The sequence below is a fragment of the Capsella rubella genome, unplaced genomic scaffold, assembly GCF_000375325.1.
Source record: "Capsella rubella cultivar Monte Gargano unplaced genomic scaffold, Caprub1_0 scaffold_1, whole genome shotgun sequence".
NCBI classification, from domain to species: Eukaryota; Viridiplantae; Streptophyta; class Magnoliopsida; order Brassicales; family Brassicaceae; genus Capsella; species Capsella rubella.
In genome coordinates, this window is record NW_006238923.1 from 5,743,822 (window position 1) to 5,761,130 (window position 17,309).

Genomic DNA, 17,309 nt, shown 5'->3' on the forward strand with positions numbered 1-17,309 from the left:
AGAACAAATATGTTAGGTATGTAGCTTAAGATGGGATTATAGACTTTGTAGTTTATTCACTAGTAAATTTTAGAAATCGTTTCCCCCCGTGTATGTGAATATATGATACTGTAACTTTTTTTTTTTTTTTTTTTTTATCGTTGTTTCAACAGTGGAGAGCCATTCTTCCAAAAGATTGAACATACTTATGAAATAATGTCAAAAGAACAAGTCATAATATCATTGCATTGATCTAATGGGAGATCCATAAAAGAAGATTAATACATCCAAACACTACAAAAGCCACAACTCTCATTTGGTCTCTGGTAAACACGTTATCTGTTATAAGAAAAGAGGGAGACGATAAAGATAAAGTTCTCCAAGGGAGCTACAAGAAGTCTCAAAAGTTGTTTTTTTTTGTTTCTACTACTTTCATTACCTCAAGTTTTGCGAGGTGGAGGTGGTGGCGGTGGTGGCAGTGAACTGCTGCTGCTGCTGTTACTGCTGCTTCTTTTTCCTCTTAGTGGTCTACAAAACAGCAACATATTTTCTTAACTGATTAGACTTGAGAGCAAAATCACACAGACTATTTAAACCAATTTTATGTCTTTCTGTGATCACAATCTCATTAAACTATCAGATCTTAGATAAGTAAAAGTGTTGTTTGCGGCCATGGATAATATCTGACCATATACTAAGCCTCAGTATCAATTGTGCGGAGCTATCTAGGTAAGAGCTCAAGGTTTTAAAATGGTGCAGGTTTCAGGTGTTTATGGTAAGTCTTTTTTATCACCAACTGGAGTAATCTAATCTTAATACACATAACCTAATCTTAAAACAGTGGAGCTATTTTACTGACACATGCTACAGACTAAGGTGTTTCCAGATAAAGAAGAGGGGATGACTAGTGTTAAGACAAAGAAAGTGTTTACCTTCTAGGACTGCGGCTTCTTGAAACCTTCTTAGGAATCTGCAAGTTTTTATAATGCACACAGAATAGGGAATTAAAACACATAACTCAGCAAGGCACCAACAAAGTTATAGCTAAATAAAAGGGATCTGTAACAATCCCTTACCCTTCTGGGACTTGGTGAACTGGAGTAAGACGATGACCTCCCACGTCTACCAGCTGGACCTCGTCCCCTGTTTACAATCAACAATATAATTACATGAATAAAGATATGACAAAGTAGTATATTGAGGTATACTCATATATGCAAGGATCAAAGAACATGTTATGAATCTTATATCATTATATTTATTATCTTAGCTATTTCTCTGCAACAAAGTATAATCAAGGAGACACCGAAGATAAGTTTAGTTAAATTTTAAATGAATTAAACATACCTGCGGGGTGAGATAGACCTTGAACGAGAACGACCAGGTCTACGAATTGGGGACCGGCTACGCCTGCGGATTGGAGATCTTCTGAGAGGACTGCGAACTCTCCTTGCAGGTGACCTGAAACCCAACCAATATAATATATATATCAAACAGACACATTTTCCAGATCTAATTTACAGAGTACTATCATCTATCAAGCTGTAATTCCCTATCATTCAATTATTACAGCCTTAATTCAGGTAACACATACCTTCGCCTTAGAGGAGGAGGAGACCGTCTTCGAACAGGACTGCCGCGGATTCTTCTTGGGGATCCCCTGTTGATATATAAAAGGTGAGCTCTCAATTCTTCAGACATCACACAAATCATATGGTGCCACAGCTTACCTTGGAGGAGATCTATATCGTCTTGGAGGGGGAGAAGATGGAGAACGGCCTCTAGATGGCGATGCTGGCCTGCGCCTAGGTGGTGTATCACCACGACGGCGGATAGGAGATCCAGGCCTCCGGCGCGGGGGAGAATCAGGCAATCGCCTAGGTGATGCGCCTCTCCTAGGTAAAGGTGATCTCCTTCTTGGAGAGAGTACTGTTTTCCGATGCGGAGATGCTAAGCACATATTAATCTTAATCAGTGACACAATACAAATCATTGACTACAACTATTACAAATAACGCAAATCTAAAATGTAGCTTACTCTCTCTTGGGCGCCTGGTCCCATCTTTCTCAATTTCAGCACCTGCATTATCAGATTTTGATGCATCTCTCTTTGGTGCACTTGAGACAGGTTTAGAGGGTGAAGATACTTTCTGACGAGGTGGTAGAGTGAAACTTGCTTTAACAACATTTCCATCAATTTGGCCCTGCGTTAAGTAAACAAAAAAAAGTAGGCATACATCTTCTCAGCAAATATGTTAAGTACAGACGTATTGCAGTTCATATCAGAGAAGAGACTTACACCATCCATGAACAGCTGCGCTTTCTCAGCATCAGCTCTTGCCTTAAACTCAACATAAGCATGTCCCCTTGGAAGATTAACCTATTAAAATGCAAAAGAATTATGAGCAAATTTCTTAACAAGTGATGCCAGAAAACAAAAGAGAGTAAATACATAGCAACTTACAGCTCGATCCATCGCAAGTTCCACATGTATAACTTCACCAAAGTTGCCTAAAAATTTGAAAAACAAGCCATTACTAACATATAGAGTTAAGACTTAAATTTTCGCCAAGCCAAGCTAGTCATCCCAGATAAATAATCATAATGCACTGGTGTACTACTGATCAAAGTTGAGGCATAAAGCACTGGTGTACTATCGTATAATAAAATCAGAGCTAGAAGAGAACAAAAGACCAATCAGCATACCAAATATTTCTTTCAGATGGCCTTCGTTCACATTCCTACTAAGAGAACCAATATAGAGAACAAGAGATTCTTGAGTAGGAGCAGCTTTCCTGAAACAATAATTAGATAGTAAAAGACAGCAAAATTAAGCATCTGATGAAAGCATGAATATGGGTCGAGTCAGGAGTTTCGAGAATTACTTAGAAGGTGAAGAGGCTCCTTTAGATTGTGGAGGAGGAGAGCGACCCCGCCTAGCAGGTCCAGCAGGACTGCAGGATCAGAACATCAAGGTCACGATTAGATATAACCCAGAAAAATAAATTAGTTAGATACAACAGCCAGCATTATCACAAACTTGTTCCCATGACGAACCAAGAAGGATGAAAGCCAAATTACCCAAATCAAATTCGAAATTACGCGCAGAAACGAGACGAATTGGAAAAGTTTGGAAGAAACCCTAACCTTTTTCCACGGCGAGGAGGACTGCGACTCCCAGAACTGACGCTCCGGGAAGGAGATGAGGATGAAGAGAGCGACCTAGAGCGGGAGCGGGAGCGTGAAAGAGACCTGGAGGGACTCGAACCCGAGCGGGAACGAGATCTGGAACTGGACCGAGAGGAAGAGCCAGACAAGGAAGGGGAACGACGGCCACGACTTGGTTTCGCCATGGGCGATATCGAGAAAATCGCGACGCACAAGCGAAACCTTGCTTCAAAACCCTAGCGGATAAACTAAAAAAGATGATTAGACGAGAGAAGAGAGACTGTGAATTTTGTTTTTTTTTTATGCGGTCTTTTTTTCCCGGACTAAGGATTTACAACTAACAAAAATACGAAATCATCAGCGAGATGATAACGTGGCAAGTTTTGATTTGTATGATGGTGAATTAAGGAATTTTATTTTACTATTTGTAGATGTCTTTGACCCTTTTTTTAATAAGTAAAAAAAAACATAAATTTTTTTTAAAAATCCCTTTATCCATTGTCTATTTTTTTTTTTGGGCACGGTTCTTGTTTCATTGATTCTCATTTTTGATATTTGACGACATGGATGATCTTAAGTTAAGAGATGTAGTTGGAGTGTACAGAGAAGATCTAAAGCTTGTTTTACCTATAAGAGCCAGTGAAGATGACAATCACTTACTACTTTGTGTGCATATTTACTCGGAATCAAAATCTTTTTCGCTTGCGATTTGAGTCTTTTAATAGGTAATTACTGTTTTGCTATGAGGTTTCTTGCTGTCTTCATGTTTTGTCTTGTCACATAATTTGTTGATAATACAAATAAAGAATCTTAGTTTGAATATGGTCACTGAAGCACATCAAAACCATCAAGGTTAACTATACCTATATAAACTGTGCAAACATTCACGTTGTGTTTAAAATTGTCCATCTTTTTGCGATATACTAAGAAGAGAATTCAGAAAAGATGAACAATGTCATTAAAAGTAGACGAAAAGGCTCATCATATGTAGTAGGCTAGTAGCACTGAAGTACAATATCTCAAACAAATGATAAAGCCAGAAACTTAAATGAGAAAAATCAAACCTAAAAGCAAAGATTACCAAGACAACAACATACTACTTAAGCTTCAGTGAGATGGAAAAGCTTCCTACAAATCAGTACTTCATAGAATCAAAGCTAATTCTCTAACTCATTGTCCAGAATGTTGATGGTTCCTGATCCTGCTTGAACGCCTCACAGGTGTTATCATCTCTTTCTCTTTGTGACCACTTCTCTTTTGTATCCTCTCGTATGTTGTGAAACTCCCATATGAAACAGAGCCTATGGAGTATTCTGATGCCGAGGAAGCCATGGATTCTCCGCTATCATTACTCTTCTTGCCTCCTCCACCACTTTGGTATTCTTTAGGATCATCTCTGTTGTTGCTGCAGCTGTGTAATGATTTGTTCTTACTGAAACTGAAGCTCATCTCAGAAGGGAATGATGATACCTCTCTTTCTCTAACATCACCAACTTCATCTTCTTCTTCTTCTTTGAAATTTAGTGAAGAAAGCCTTTCTTTGATCAGATTCTCTACTGGCACATGCTCAACTTCAGTTGCAGAGATTGTTGTCGGCTCACAATCTTCACGTTGCATCTTCACTGGTTTTGTCTTCTTCTTGGCTAATAAGAAACCAGCTGCTGCTGCTGCAAGTATAACCATCACAGTCGAACACACGACTACCACTTTCTTATGATTACTTAACAAAATTCCATCCGCACCTGCATCATTAACAACCTCACCAAACCCACTGTCTTCTTCTAGGTCATTACCATCATGCTCTACATCTGTAGCTTCTTCTGAAACACCAATGCTGTTTCCAACAATTTCCCCCACACCTTCTTCTTCTGCTACAGTTTCTGCATTGGCTACTTCTATTTCTTTTTGCTGAGGACCACTAATTGTAGCAGACTCCACATCATCAAGCTGGTGTGAGTTGGATTCATATTCTTCCCTGTTCTTCTCATCATTTTGGGCAAATCCAGTTTCAGATACATGACCTTCCTCGCTGTTCTTCTGGTCATTTTCTTCATATTCTCTCTGCCCTTCAACATTATCAGTTTCCTGGCCACCATTTACTTCTTCAGAAAGAGTTTTTGAATATCTTTCACCTCCACTCACCTCTGTATCTGTATCTGTATCTGTATCTGTAGCTATCTTGATCTCAGCCTGCTCATCAAATTCAAAAATCATTTCTGAGTTTACCTCCCCTCCTTCACTCTCCTGCTCGACTTCATTACCATCCTCTTCGTAGACAGTTTCAAGTCTGATTTCACCACTGTTCTCCGGTTCTTCTTCAAGTTCCTCTTCTTCTCCATCCATTTCTAAGCTCCAGTCTTTGCTATCAACTAAGAACTCATCAACACTGACTTCACCACCACTTGTCTGGAAAACAGTATCAGAATTTTTTTTATCTTCTAAAAGAATTGTCAAATTGTGAAACTGAAAAGGACCGTAGCCCTCTTCCTCTCTTAGACTTGAGATCAGCTTATCAATATACACAAGAGATGATTCTACCCACATCACCAGATTTACACTCACTTGCTCATAGGTCTCTCTTGCAGACTTTGTGACTTGTGTTGGGATCTGAAACTGATAGAAAGGTGAACTTTCAATGATGCTTGGTTGAGTTAATGTCACCGAAGAAACCAGCAACACATACGCCACACCAACGACCATAATCCAACCAAGCAGCGTTGACATCTTGACCCGAGACCTTTTTGAAACCTGGTGAGTTTCTTCTTCAACGCTTTCACATACCTTTTCTTCCTCTTCTTCTTTATCACTTTTTGGTGCTTCCAAACGCTCTTCACCACCCACATCTTGAGTTTCCTCTGCCACTTCTACAGAAACTACACCTTCCGGAGAATCAACTTCCTCCTCTTGTTGGCTTTCCTCTGCTGACAAATCAGTGTCAGAGGAAGAGCTGAAAAGCTCCACTAGCTGCTTGCACTCATCAAAATGATGCTCAATTCTTGGATTTGGCTTGTAATGAAGAAACTGGGGCCTCGGTGACAGGTAATTCTTCTTTGGATCATAAGGAGCCACCAAGGGATCCACATCATGAGACTCAAACACAGGGAATGTGTATGGAACAGAAGGTGGAAGAGGGCTGATCATGAAGCTTGAACCATCATTGCTCTGGTTCTCAAGATTCTCATCGAAATCAGTGACAGTAGTATCATACGATTCCTTAATATCAAAGTGCTTCTTTTCATCGATGCAAATCTCATCATGATCTTTATATTCCCCAATGATACTTATGACATCAGAAAAGGAGACAGATGACTTGACCTGATGATGGGTTTTGTCAAAGGATCGAGACATTTCGTTTTTATCAGACAAGATCTTCTTCCTCGGCGACGGATTGATCTTAGAAACGGCTGAAATGGTTGGTGACATGAAATGTTTGGAACCTTTCGGACCTTTGTTGACCACCACATTCGAGATTAGGTCCTTGTCGCTCTGGTGGTTCTCTTTATCTCCGAACTCAACACGACTGTTACCAACAGAGTTTCTCCGGGACGAATCTGCAGGAAATGGGTTGCCACGAAAACTGCGCCGCATCAGATCTCCGGTCTCCGAGTTTCTGGGTTTAGGGTTTGGTCTGGAAGGCATTGAAGGAGAAGAGGAAGACAGTAGAGAAGAAGCAGAAACAGAGATCTTGTTCTTTGCAGGAGAAGAAGATGCCATGATTGATTGAAAATCACTAGAATACTCCAAATATTATTGAACAAATCTCAGATCTTTTCTCGCTCGTTAAAGGAAAGAAAAATATCAAGAATCTACAAGATTATGAATGTCTAAGATCCCAATTTTCGAATTGTTTTTAAAATAGAGAGATAGAGAGATCGTAACGGCTAGTTGCCTACCTACTTCACATATATTTATTTATACAAAGAAGCCCAAAATATATTTATACAATACAAAGAAGCCCAAAATATATTTTTCTCGTTACTGCAAACAAAATGATTCCCATCTTCGCAGAGATATATTTTGTTAAAGCCTTTACCCCTCTAATCTTTAATATTTGTCCATCACATCCCCTAGTTTTCCAAAGATCTACTTATTGTCTTCCATTAACTTAATTATATATCTTAAAGCCCCATGGTTCTTCATATAATTTCATAACATATGTAGCCTTTGGATTATTTAAAAATATATATAGGGGTAATTTATCATCTTCGGATAGAATATAGTAAGTTTCTATGGATTAAATTATGGAAAATGAAGGAACATTAGGAGGAAATTGATCTCTTTAAAAAGATTGGGGTCGGACTAAGCAAATAAAATTTTCAATTTTTGTAGCCGGGAATGGTGGATCGCACGTGATACAATTGAACCGCTAGGATGATGACACGTCTGATCCTTAAAAGGCTTTTCAGAGAAACAGACTAGATAGCCGTTATAAAGAAACTTTAAAAGAAAATTAATTGGATAAATATTAAAGAAAGCAGCCGTTCGGCCCTAGTGGAAGAAGTTATCTTTGTACTTATTGGGCCTTTGACTAAGTACAAATTTGGTCAACGGACAAATAATTAGGCCCAAATAAGTTCACCTGTTCTTATCTCTGACGTCAAATCCCAAATTAACTTTCCTAATATTCATTTACTCAAATCTCACATTTGTCGGACGTCTGAACTTAAATTTCTCGTAATTGTATTAATCTAGAATGATACCATTCACCAAAAGTTATTATTTTTTTTTTTTAACATCTGACTTATATTAATGAAAAGGTATTACAAACAGTGTGATAGCCATGAAGGCATGGTATCAAACAGAAGAAACATAGTATCAATAGAGCTTGCATAAGCAGAAAGAGTATCAGCCGCAACGTTCTTATATCGACGAACATGATCCAGAGAAATATGATGAAATATGTTATTTATTCTCAAGGATCCCTAATTCCAATTTTTGTACAATTAGAGTTTTTCTTTTTCCTATTATTTTGAAGCATCTTTTAGATTAATTTTGTCCAAGAGGATAATTATTAATTCTGAGTGGTTCTTTCTTTTTCTTCAATCAAGATTTTGCTGTTGCAGGCAATCAATCATAGTTCATGGAGTTTGATCTGTGATAAATAATCAAGAGAAAAAGGACTAAAAATTCAATCTGAGGCAGAAGAACTAAGGATCCAGTAAATCAAAATATAAGCGAATAAATTGACGTATTCATAAAAAAAAACGATTTCATGGAAAATGAATTAAAGGGGAGAGCGAGATTCAGATGGTAGTGCATGATGGAAAGATCATCAAAGATGGTCAGAGTTGGATTGTTCTATGGAATCATCTTTCATCATCATTATCATCGCTCTCTCCTTTCTTATTTCCACAGTTACATAACAAAAAATCGAAGTTCAAACTAAGGAAAATCACGACACTCTAATAGACCGAAAACCAAAGAAAAGAACTTTTGATAAAAAAAAAACGAACATTGAAATTTCTAGAGCGGAAGCTATTTCGATAAGTTGTGCTTGGTTGCATCTAAAGTTTCTGAGATTATATATATAGTGGAAAACTCTAGGGTTTTTGAGTTTTTAGCTTGAGGCTCGTTACTGGGCTATTGGGTTTTATCTTTTGGCCCAATATTAATAAAAGTTTACTGGATCCTCATTGATGTAGAAACGCAGTGTGGTCTGGTCAAGCCTGACAAGAGAAAATTGATTAGTCACCACCATTTAAGCTCTCTCTCTCTCTCTCTCCCTCTTTTCCCTTAAATCTCACTTCTGTTTGTTTCTTTCTCATTAATCTCTGGACTTTGATCGTTAGCTACATTTGGTCTCTCTCTCTCACTCTTTTCCTTTCCATGGCTGGCACTAGTAGTGAGGTTCGATTTATGAAGGTTTTCATCTCGCAGAAGTCATCTAAATCATTTGTGAGAATCTCTTTCTCCCTTTTGATCCTGTCTAAAAAAGATGTGTGTAAATGTTTCTGATTTTGAACACTTATGGTTTTAGGGTGAACTGTTTTAGTTAATCTACATGGTGGTAAGAACTTAGGTCCTTTAATCTCTTTCTTTAGCTTCAAATTAGCTAAAATACAAGTTAATAAAGCTTACATTTGCCTTCTGAGTAGGAATTGCAAGATTTAAACTGAAGTTATATGTGTGTATCTCTAGCAGCTGAAGCCAAATATTTATTTGGTAGTGCTAACACATTAATTAAGACTCTTATATCTGTCGTCGCTGCTCTTGTCTCCTTCCTAAGAGTTGGTTTTTTAATGTTTGATCTAGGCGATTCCATTGGGATTTAACGAATACTTCCCAGATCCATTGCCAATTACGGTAGACCTCCTAGACTATAGTGGGAGATCTTGGACGGTCAGAATGAAGAAAATAGGAGAGAACGTGTTTCTAACACTTGGTTGGGAGAATTTTGTTAAAGACAACAATCTCGAAGATGGCAAGTATTTGAACTTCATCTACGACTGCGATAGGACCTTTTATGTTATCATATTTGCCCATGACATGTGTAGCGAATTCAGAGGCTTCCCTCAAGTCATTGTAGATGTTGATGACTATGAAACCTGTGAAGATGAAGATGAAGATGTAGAAGAAGCACAACAACAAAAAGAAAACAACAAGTAACCAAAATTTGGGTGTATCAAAATGTTAAGTTAAATTGTCATTTTTTATATATATTGGATCTATGTAACCAGATGTTTAGTTTATAAGTATACTCTTAAGTCTTATGTTTTCTTCTACATAAACATGGTTTATTAAACTTACTCTATTATAACTGCATTTGGTGAGCAAGAGTGTTAGCAAGAGAATGAGAGGATGTGTTTGGTAGTAACAGAAGCATTCTGTCATACATCTGATAGTGGTGACATGAATCCAAAACCTTCCATCGCACTTAAAGTATCTTGAAGTCTGGGTCAGGTGATAAATGGGTGTACTTGTCGCCCAAAAAATAAAAGTGGGGGCAAATTGAATAAATTTTAAAAGTACGACGTATTTTTAGAAAACATTTTCACAGCTTAGTGAAGCGTTGTATTGTTTGGTCGGCGTTTGGCGGCGGGAACTAGAATCGTTGCTACTCAGGTCACCGGGAAGATGAAGAGCAGCAAGTATTCTTGCAACACGAGGGCCGAAACCCTAGAGTGGATCACCGCCATCATCGATTTCCTTCAACCTTTTTCTTTCCTAATCAATGCTCACGTTGTCAATTTCTTTAAGGTATAGTCAGGTCATCGGAAACAAAATTTCAAATTTATCTTCCAGCTGGGTTGTGTGAGTTGATTGATGGGTTTTGTTTTCAGGATAAACAATGGGAAGCTGTTGACGAGCAATGGATGAGTTGCTTAAAGGATGAGAAGCCTGAGAATGTTCTTCTTATTCCCTCCGGTGGTGTCCAGGTAAAGTTCTGATCTTGTCTTCATGATTGAGACATTTGATTAAAAGGGTACATTTTTTATTATGCTTGATGTGTTTTTACCTGAGATAAAGTAAAAGAAACAGGTCTATCTGGGTTTATGGTGAAGAGTTTTAGTTTAGGTGAACAATGGTATGCATCTGGATAATTTTGTGATATTGGATTTGTTTATCAGGATCACTGGCCTGCTTCACTCAAGGAATTTATTCACACGTTGAGGTCTCTATCGTTTCCTAGAGAGCAAGCGAATTTTCAGGCGGTATTGTATTCTTTACTCTCCATTTTTACATTCATTGAATTGTAATGCGGCAGGAGTTTCTCCATATTAATTTCCTATGGGAGTGTGTGAATGAATACTGAATGGTGGAATGTATCTTTACCTGTTTCTGCTGTATCTGGTGGTATTTCAGATTCTAGAGTCGGTCTAGACTACATCAAGCTTAATTGTTTTATTGGCAGATACTTGCAGATGTGGATATGGTACCGCTTAGCACTGTTCTTTCACAGGGCATGAATCTAAAGAAAAAACATGAGGTACATCGTTATTACCAATTTCCTAGGTGAAAATTTCATGTCTTTCAGTAGTATGTCTTCTTTGAGTATAGACCTTCAGTAGCATGATTTGGTGACTAACCCCAATCCAAGTAACTTGAATTGTAAAGAGAAGATCAATGTTCTGTAAATGTTCAGATCGTTTTACCAAGAACCTGGCAAAGTCATTTTTCACTTCACATGTAAAATAGAAAATTTAAGCCGTGATGATCACCAAAAGCTCATAAGCACTATTAGAAATTTTCGTTGGAGCAAACCTATGTTTTTGTTTAATCGTGAGTGTATCACTGTATCTGTTAAATGTATCTTCATGTAACTTCTACTGGCCACTTTGTTTGAATGGATCTGTAAGTTACTTATTAAGGTTCATGCAGGTTGAAGTTCTTTCCTCTGTTGTTAGCTCAGTCGTTAACAGTGTTGGAGCTCCTACTGTTGTTGATGTCGGCTCTGGTCAGGTATCTTTAGTTCCTTTCTCATGTTTGAGCTCTCTTTATCATAAATTGTGCAGTTACTTTTGTTTTCTCTTCTGCATTGGTAAACCCTCTTTCTGATTTTTGCTTTATATCCAATTTTTTGTAACTTTCTAGTTTATAGTCATAATTAATTGAGTTAAATAACATCATTGCAAAATATGTTGTTCACTTGTAACACTTGTTTAAAATATTATTTCAGGGTTATCTAGCGCAGGTTCTTTCGTTCCAATATAAACACTCAGTGGTTGCAATTGATTCTTCTTCTCATCATGGAAAGGTTACAGACGCACGCGCAGCACGTATCAGAAAGCATTTTGCAGCACAGATGCGTAAATCTGGGTAAGGATTTGCAGATTATAATTTTATTTAATAAAGTAGCAGATTTTTATTTTCCGCTTCAAGAGTCGCCCATTGTTTGTTATATTCTCGATGCACAGTTCTGGTCTCTTAGACTTGTTGATGCTACTTAACCTCTTCTTTGTTAGTTTAGGAAACAAGTGCCCTGATGTTCCAGTGACGATTACATGCCGTGTATTATCCACAGAGATGTTGAAAGCCTTGACTGATGTTCCTGTGGAGAAAAATGACTTGGATTCAAATGCAAGTGCGTTGAATGAAGGTCCACGGAGATCACAATCATCAAATGATGCAAACAGATCTTGTTCACTTGTTCTTGCTGGCCTTCATGCATGTGGGGATCTATCTGTTACAATGTTAAGGTTAGTTTGGATGGTTGTTGTAATTGTTTCATCCGTAATTTCTGTTATCTTCTGAACACATTATTAGTTTGGTCCTGATTGTCCCTAAACGCTGAAACAGTGTGCTAACTTGACTTCGTCAGGACTTTTGTGGAGTGTGAAGAAATAAAAGCAGTAGTGAGCATTGGCTGCTGTTACAACTTATTATCTGAAAAAAGTAGTGAGGATTCTTGTTCTAAATATGGTTTTCCTCTGAGTGCTGGTCTCAAATTCTTGAACTTTTCGCTTGGCAAAGATGCGCGTGATCTGGCTTGTCAGGTATTGTCCATTATTTTATTTGTTACAGATGTTGCAGCATTGTTGTTTAATATCATAATGTTTCTTTCTTCTCTGTAATCTAATTTTTTCTAGAAATTACTTGTGTGTTTCTCAGAGTGCTGAAAGGTGGAGCAGCTTAGGAGAAGATGCTGGTCTGCAGAATTTCGAGTTGCATTCTTTTCGTGCTGCTTTCCAGATGGTAATATAGGTTTGGTTCTATTTGTGAATAGACTTTTTGTAAAACGAATCAGAATTTATAGTGATCATCTCTGACAAGTAACAACCTAATTACTCTTTGAAGGTTCTCTCTAAACATTATCCAGAGGTTTTGGCGACGAGTCCATCCATTGGGCGCCAAGGGAAGGCATTCCGTCGTCAACAGCAAAGAAAAGCCCTTGAAACTCCAGCAACAATTGGTAAAACGATGAAAGGTCAGGAGACCGTTGGATTAGATTTTATAATAAGTGAGACCAAGACACTTTGCTTATATCTATAGTTCACTGCAGACACCAATGACAAGAACCCCATGAGGCAGACAAGCTCGAATTCGGACACGTTTTCTTCCTTTGAGAAGTTTTGCCTGTCAGCATTTTCCCGTCTGAATCTAGAACATCCTCAAGATCTCGACCTGAATGCCACATGGAATGAAGCAAATGCATTCACTGTAAGCTATTCATCCACTCTCTCGCATTCTCTTGTGTCTCTGATTCTCGTAAATTAATGGATGCTTGTCTTTGGTGTTGTCAAACTAAAGAAAATAAAATAAAATGCAGGAACTGATAGGGCCTTACTGGTCTATCCGAGCTGCATTAGGACCAGTGCTTGAGACATTAATCTTGCTTGATAGACTAATGTTTCTCCAAGAAAAAGGTGACTCCATTAAAGTTGTGATGCTTCCCATATTTGATCCCACCATCTCACCTAGGAATGTCGCCATTATTGCAAGAAGACTTTGACCCCTAAAAGCTATAATATAACAACCTCTCTTTTGATCCCTTTTAAAAACTTTGGAGAAGATGTGGTTCTGTTGGAATTGACGCTGAAGTTTTCTTATATACAAACATATTGGTTCCTTTATTAAACTCCACTGAGCAGTGAAGAGAGAACTCATATAGGTTTGGTTTCATTACATACCGGTCCCCATCATTTCGTCGTGTGAACACAGTCCCATATTTGCCGTCTCGTTCGTAACGAAACAAGAAATTGTGATAAGGTTTCCTTTGACTTTTTGACCCCTTTGGCTGTTGGTAACTTGGTATTGTCATTGTTTATGTATTTCATCATCTAACGCTATATTTTATTGAAACTTCAAATGTATATTTTAATAAGCGATTCCGTTTTGTATTTGTAGAACACGTTTTCACATTATAACGTGTTTAATTGAACCTTACGCATTGATTAAAGGTTTTAAATATCAAGTAGAGAGTTTCAGGATTTTTGTTTATTTGCAACATCACTAATTCACCAAAAGATTATAGTAGTTTATATTTATGACCAAAAAAAATCATAAGATTAGTGTTCATAGTTCCAATAATTTCACAATCTTTGTTGTACCTACTTTAATCATTTGAAAAATTAGTTATTAAAGAAATAATATTATGTCAATAAACTTATTCGCATTGAATCGTGTTAAGGAAACTATATTTGAACATGTGTATTAGAAAATATATAAATAGTACAAAAACATAATCATGTTGGATCTTTTTTGACAAAAGATGCTGGATTTTTTTCTTTTTTGACGAATACATGTTGAAAACATTTATTTAGATTTTATAATCAAAAAGACAAATAATTAGCTCTATGCCTCTATCTATAATGAACTAGACAATATTTATTTATTCCCAAAAGAAAAGGAAGAATTTATGCTCATGAGGCCATGACTGAAGCATAAAGTTAAGAATTGAATATGAAGAAGAGGTCAATAATTAAAAGGAACCGGAGAAACACTTTAAATCCGAAGAAGATCAAGAACCAATACACAGAAAAAAAAAGAAAAAAAGAAAAGAAAGAAGAGTAGATTTTGGTCGTCGGAGCAACGTATTCAGTGCTGACGTGTGATTACGTCTGGGGGGGGCATTGACTTTTACCCGCCACCATTACAAGACCGTCTTCCTTATTATTCATTCGTCTTAGTCTTCCATTTCAACAAATCCTTAATCTGATCTACACACACGGCGAGCCTCAGATATAGAGAGAGAGAGAGAGACAATGACTCTCTTCATCGCGTAAAAGACACAGCCTTTTTATACCAACTCTAGCCAAGTAGCAACTTTCCAACCTACGATTTCTGAATCTTTTACTCTCTCTCTCTCTGTTACAAATTTAGGAATTTTCTCAGGTGGGTTTCTCTTACTTTATTCTCGGTGATTTTCCGTTGTCTGCGTCTGTTTCTAGCTTTTGTTCTAAATTTTGACAAACCCCAAACTCCAAGTTCACAGCTTTTTAATTTTTGAGATTATTTGGTCCCCCACCACTAGGGTTTCTGACTTGGACATAGATTCTATTGAGGATTTGAGTTGTTATTGAAATCGATCTGTGGTTGCTTTTACTACTTACAAGTCAAATTTCTGTATTGCTTCTGATTTAATGTCGGAAACTGGTCACAGGTCTGTCTTACATCGATGGGTTGCCTCTGGTTCTCATGTCGGACTAAAGAAGCTGCAGAAGTTGATGGAGGTACAGATACATGATCTAGGACTTCTTAAAATACGATGACTACTGATTTCTGCTTTATTTTTTCAAGTATGGAATGTTATATATACTCACTCCTGTTGCTGGGTTTCTCTAACTTAATATGCAAACAGAAATAGCAGCGATTGACAACGTGAAGATATACAAATATAGAGAGATACGTCAGGCCACAGATGATTTCAGTGCTGGAAATAAAATTGGAGAAGGAGGTTTTGGTTCTGTGTACAAGGTACTTGACATTACTCAGTTGCTTCATCTTCTTTTCCCACATTCTCTCTTCATCTTTTTGAATCTTTTTGGAAACAAATTTCGATGTATAGGGACGTCTTAAAGATGGAAAGCTCGCTGCTATCAAAGTCCTCTCGGCTGAGTCAAAACAAGGTGTCAAAGAATTCTTGACTGAGATCAATGTGATATCAAAAATACAGCATGAGAATTTGGTTGAGTTGTATGGATGTTGCGTGGAGGGGAATCACAGGATTCTTGTTTACAATTTCCTTGAGAACAATAGTCTTGATAAGACGCTTCTAGGTGATTCACTTAGTTTCTTACTTTGTAAGTGTCAGCTTCTCTTGGCTTTGTAATGTTATTCCTAACCAAATGAAAGTTTTTCAGCTGGCGGCTACACTCGGAGTGGAATACAGTTCGACTGGAGTAGCCGGGCCAATATTTGCGTGGGTGTTGCTAAAGGTCTTGCCTTTCTTCATGAAGAAGTACGGCCACACATAATTCATAGAGATATCAAAGCAAGCAACATTCTACTCGACAAATATCTGTCTCCCAAGATCTCTGATTTTGGACTTGCTAGGCTTATGCCACCTAACATGACTCATGTCAGCACTCGTGTCGCTGGTACAATGTGAGCTCCATATGTTTCTTACTTCCTTTTCTACTTATTCCCCACTGAAAATTACAGGTCTTAACATGTGTTCACAACTATTGTTGGGCAGTGGTTATTTAGCACCAGAGTATGCAGTTAGGGGACAGTTGACGCGTAAAGCGGATATATACAGCTTTGGAGTCCTTCTGATGGAGATAGTCAGTGGAAGAAGTAACAAAAACACCCGATTACCCACAGAATATCAATATCTTCTGGAAAGAGTAAGTCTTGCTACTCACCAGGATTGGTCATTCTTGCATTTACCATGTGTTTAGCCAGACGAATCCTCATGATCAGTCCTACCTGTCTTTGAGCTCGTGTTTTGGAAAGATAACCTCTTTTTACATTTCAACAGGCTTGGGAGCTTTATGAGAGGAATGAGCTCGTGGATCTGGTTGATTCAGGTCTAAATGGAATCTTCGACGCAGAGGAAGCTTGTAGGTACCTAAAAATAGGTCTTTTGTGCACACAAGACAGTCCTAAGCTAAGACCAAGTATGTCGACAGTTGTGAAGTATCTAACAGGGGAGAAAGATATAGGCTACAGGAAAATATCCAGACCAGGTCTGATATCTGATTTCATGGATTTGAAAGTGAGAGGACCGGTGGCAACAAAGCCAGAGGAAGTGAACAGACACAGCTACACAAACCCTTCTTCGTCTTCTAATGCCTCGTCTAGAGATCACTCAAATACTTACTCATCAGGTGCTTCATCAGCTAATGCTGGTAATACATTCAGCAGTACTATCTGAAAGAAAAAACAATAAATCCTTTTTTCTAAGTTATCTTTGTTTTCTGTTTTTGAGATGTAAATGGGAAAAAGAGTTTGATGTTTCTGCATCTCTCTTCTTTTTCTTTGGTTTCAAACAGAGGTTTTCTGTTAGATTTTTGAGCTGAAAACGACTGCAGAAAAGGCGGTCTCTGGCTCGCTTTTGTTTCAAGTCGTCTTCAGCTGCAAACAGAGATTTGAGTGTATGTATGTTTTGTATATATCCATATACATTAGATTGAAGTTGTATCGGTTTCTCTGTTTTTAATGAGCCCTTTGAATGAGCTTAAACCAGGAGATTAAACCGATCCCGGTCCGAGTGATTCCCATCTCTTCGGTTTGGTTTAACGGTTCAAGAAATCTGGTTCTGTTAAGTCGTAGGACCCACA

The 17,309-nt window shown here is 37.8% G+C and overlaps 5 protein-coding genes across 6 annotated transcripts; 3 read left to right on the plus strand and 2 right to left on the minus strand.

Annotated features, from left to right (window-relative positions):
- Positions 1–162: 162 nt before the first annotated feature.
- On the minus strand, positions 163–3,440 carry LOC17897979 (serine/arginine-rich splicing factor SR45). The gene is made up of 13 exons (XM_006307585.2): positions 3,127–3,440; positions 2,865–2,933; positions 2,686–2,774; positions 2,444–2,490; positions 2,279–2,359; positions 2,018–2,183; positions 1,710–1,929; positions 1,574–1,639; positions 1,327–1,440; positions 1,056–1,122; positions 912–949; positions 419–507; positions 163–318 (listed from the first exon to the last, which is right to left on the minus strand). Exons 1-12 carry the CDS (start codon positions 3,330–3,332, stop codon positions 420–422), a joined length of 1,251 nt encoding a protein of 416 aa, XP_006307647.1. The 5' UTR covers positions 3,333–3,440; the 3' UTR covers positions 163–318; position 419.
- Positions 3,441–4,082: 642 nt separating this feature from the next.
- On the minus strand, positions 4,083–6,968 carry LOC17900823. The gene has a single exon (XM_006303843.2). The coding sequence runs from the start codon at positions 6,859–6,861 to the stop codon at positions 4,318–4,320; it is 2,544 nt and encodes an 847-aa protein (XP_006303905.1). The 5' UTR covers positions 6,862–6,968; the 3' UTR covers positions 4,083–4,317.
- Positions 6,969–8,862: 1,894 nt separating this feature from the next.
- Positions 8,863–9,909, plus strand: LOC17900120 (B3 domain-containing protein At1g16640). Its single transcript, XM_023776956.1, has 2 exons — positions 8,863–9,042; positions 9,400–9,909. The coding sequence occupies exons 1-2, from the start codon at positions 8,974–8,976 to the stop codon at positions 9,751–9,753; spliced, it is 423 nt and encodes a 140-aa protein (XP_023632724.1). The 5' UTR covers positions 8,863–8,973; the 3' UTR covers positions 9,754–9,909.
- Positions 9,910–10,053: 144 nt separating this feature from the next.
- On the plus strand, positions 10,054–13,712 carry LOC17898199 (methyltransferase-like protein 25). 2 transcript variants are annotated; one of them, XM_023789865.1, is made up of 12 exons: positions 10,056–10,344; positions 10,428–10,523; positions 10,716–10,799; positions 11,000–11,074; positions 11,467–11,547; positions 11,765–11,904; positions 12,051–12,284; positions 12,407–12,581; positions 12,697–12,780; positions 12,883–13,012; positions 13,088–13,245; positions 13,355–13,712. In XM_023789865.1, exons 1-12 carry the CDS (start codon positions 10,222–10,224, stop codon positions 13,535–13,537), a joined length of 1,563 nt encoding a protein of 520 aa, XP_023645633.1. In that variant the 5' UTR covers positions 10,056–10,221; the 3' UTR covers positions 13,538–13,712. The 2 variants fall into 2 exon arrangements, with proteins under 2 accessions (XP_023645634.1, XP_023645633.1); XM_023789866.1 differs by lacking the exons at positions 13,088–13,245; positions 13,355–13,712 and having other exon boundaries at positions 10,054–10,344; positions 12,697–12,789; positions 12,883–12,973.
- Positions 13,713–14,522: 810 nt separating this feature from the next.
- Positions 14,523–17,211, plus strand: LOC17897420 (cold-responsive protein kinase 1). Its single transcript, XM_006304906.2, has 7 exons — positions 14,523–14,919; positions 15,188–15,257; positions 15,386–15,501; positions 15,593–15,803; positions 15,888–16,131; positions 16,223–16,373; positions 16,508–17,211. Exons 2-7 carry the CDS (start codon positions 15,203–15,205, stop codon positions 16,901–16,903), a joined length of 1,173 nt encoding a protein of 390 aa, XP_006304968.1. The 5' UTR covers positions 14,523–14,919; positions 15,188–15,202; the 3' UTR covers positions 16,904–17,211.
- Positions 17,212–17,309: the final 98 nt, after the last annotated feature.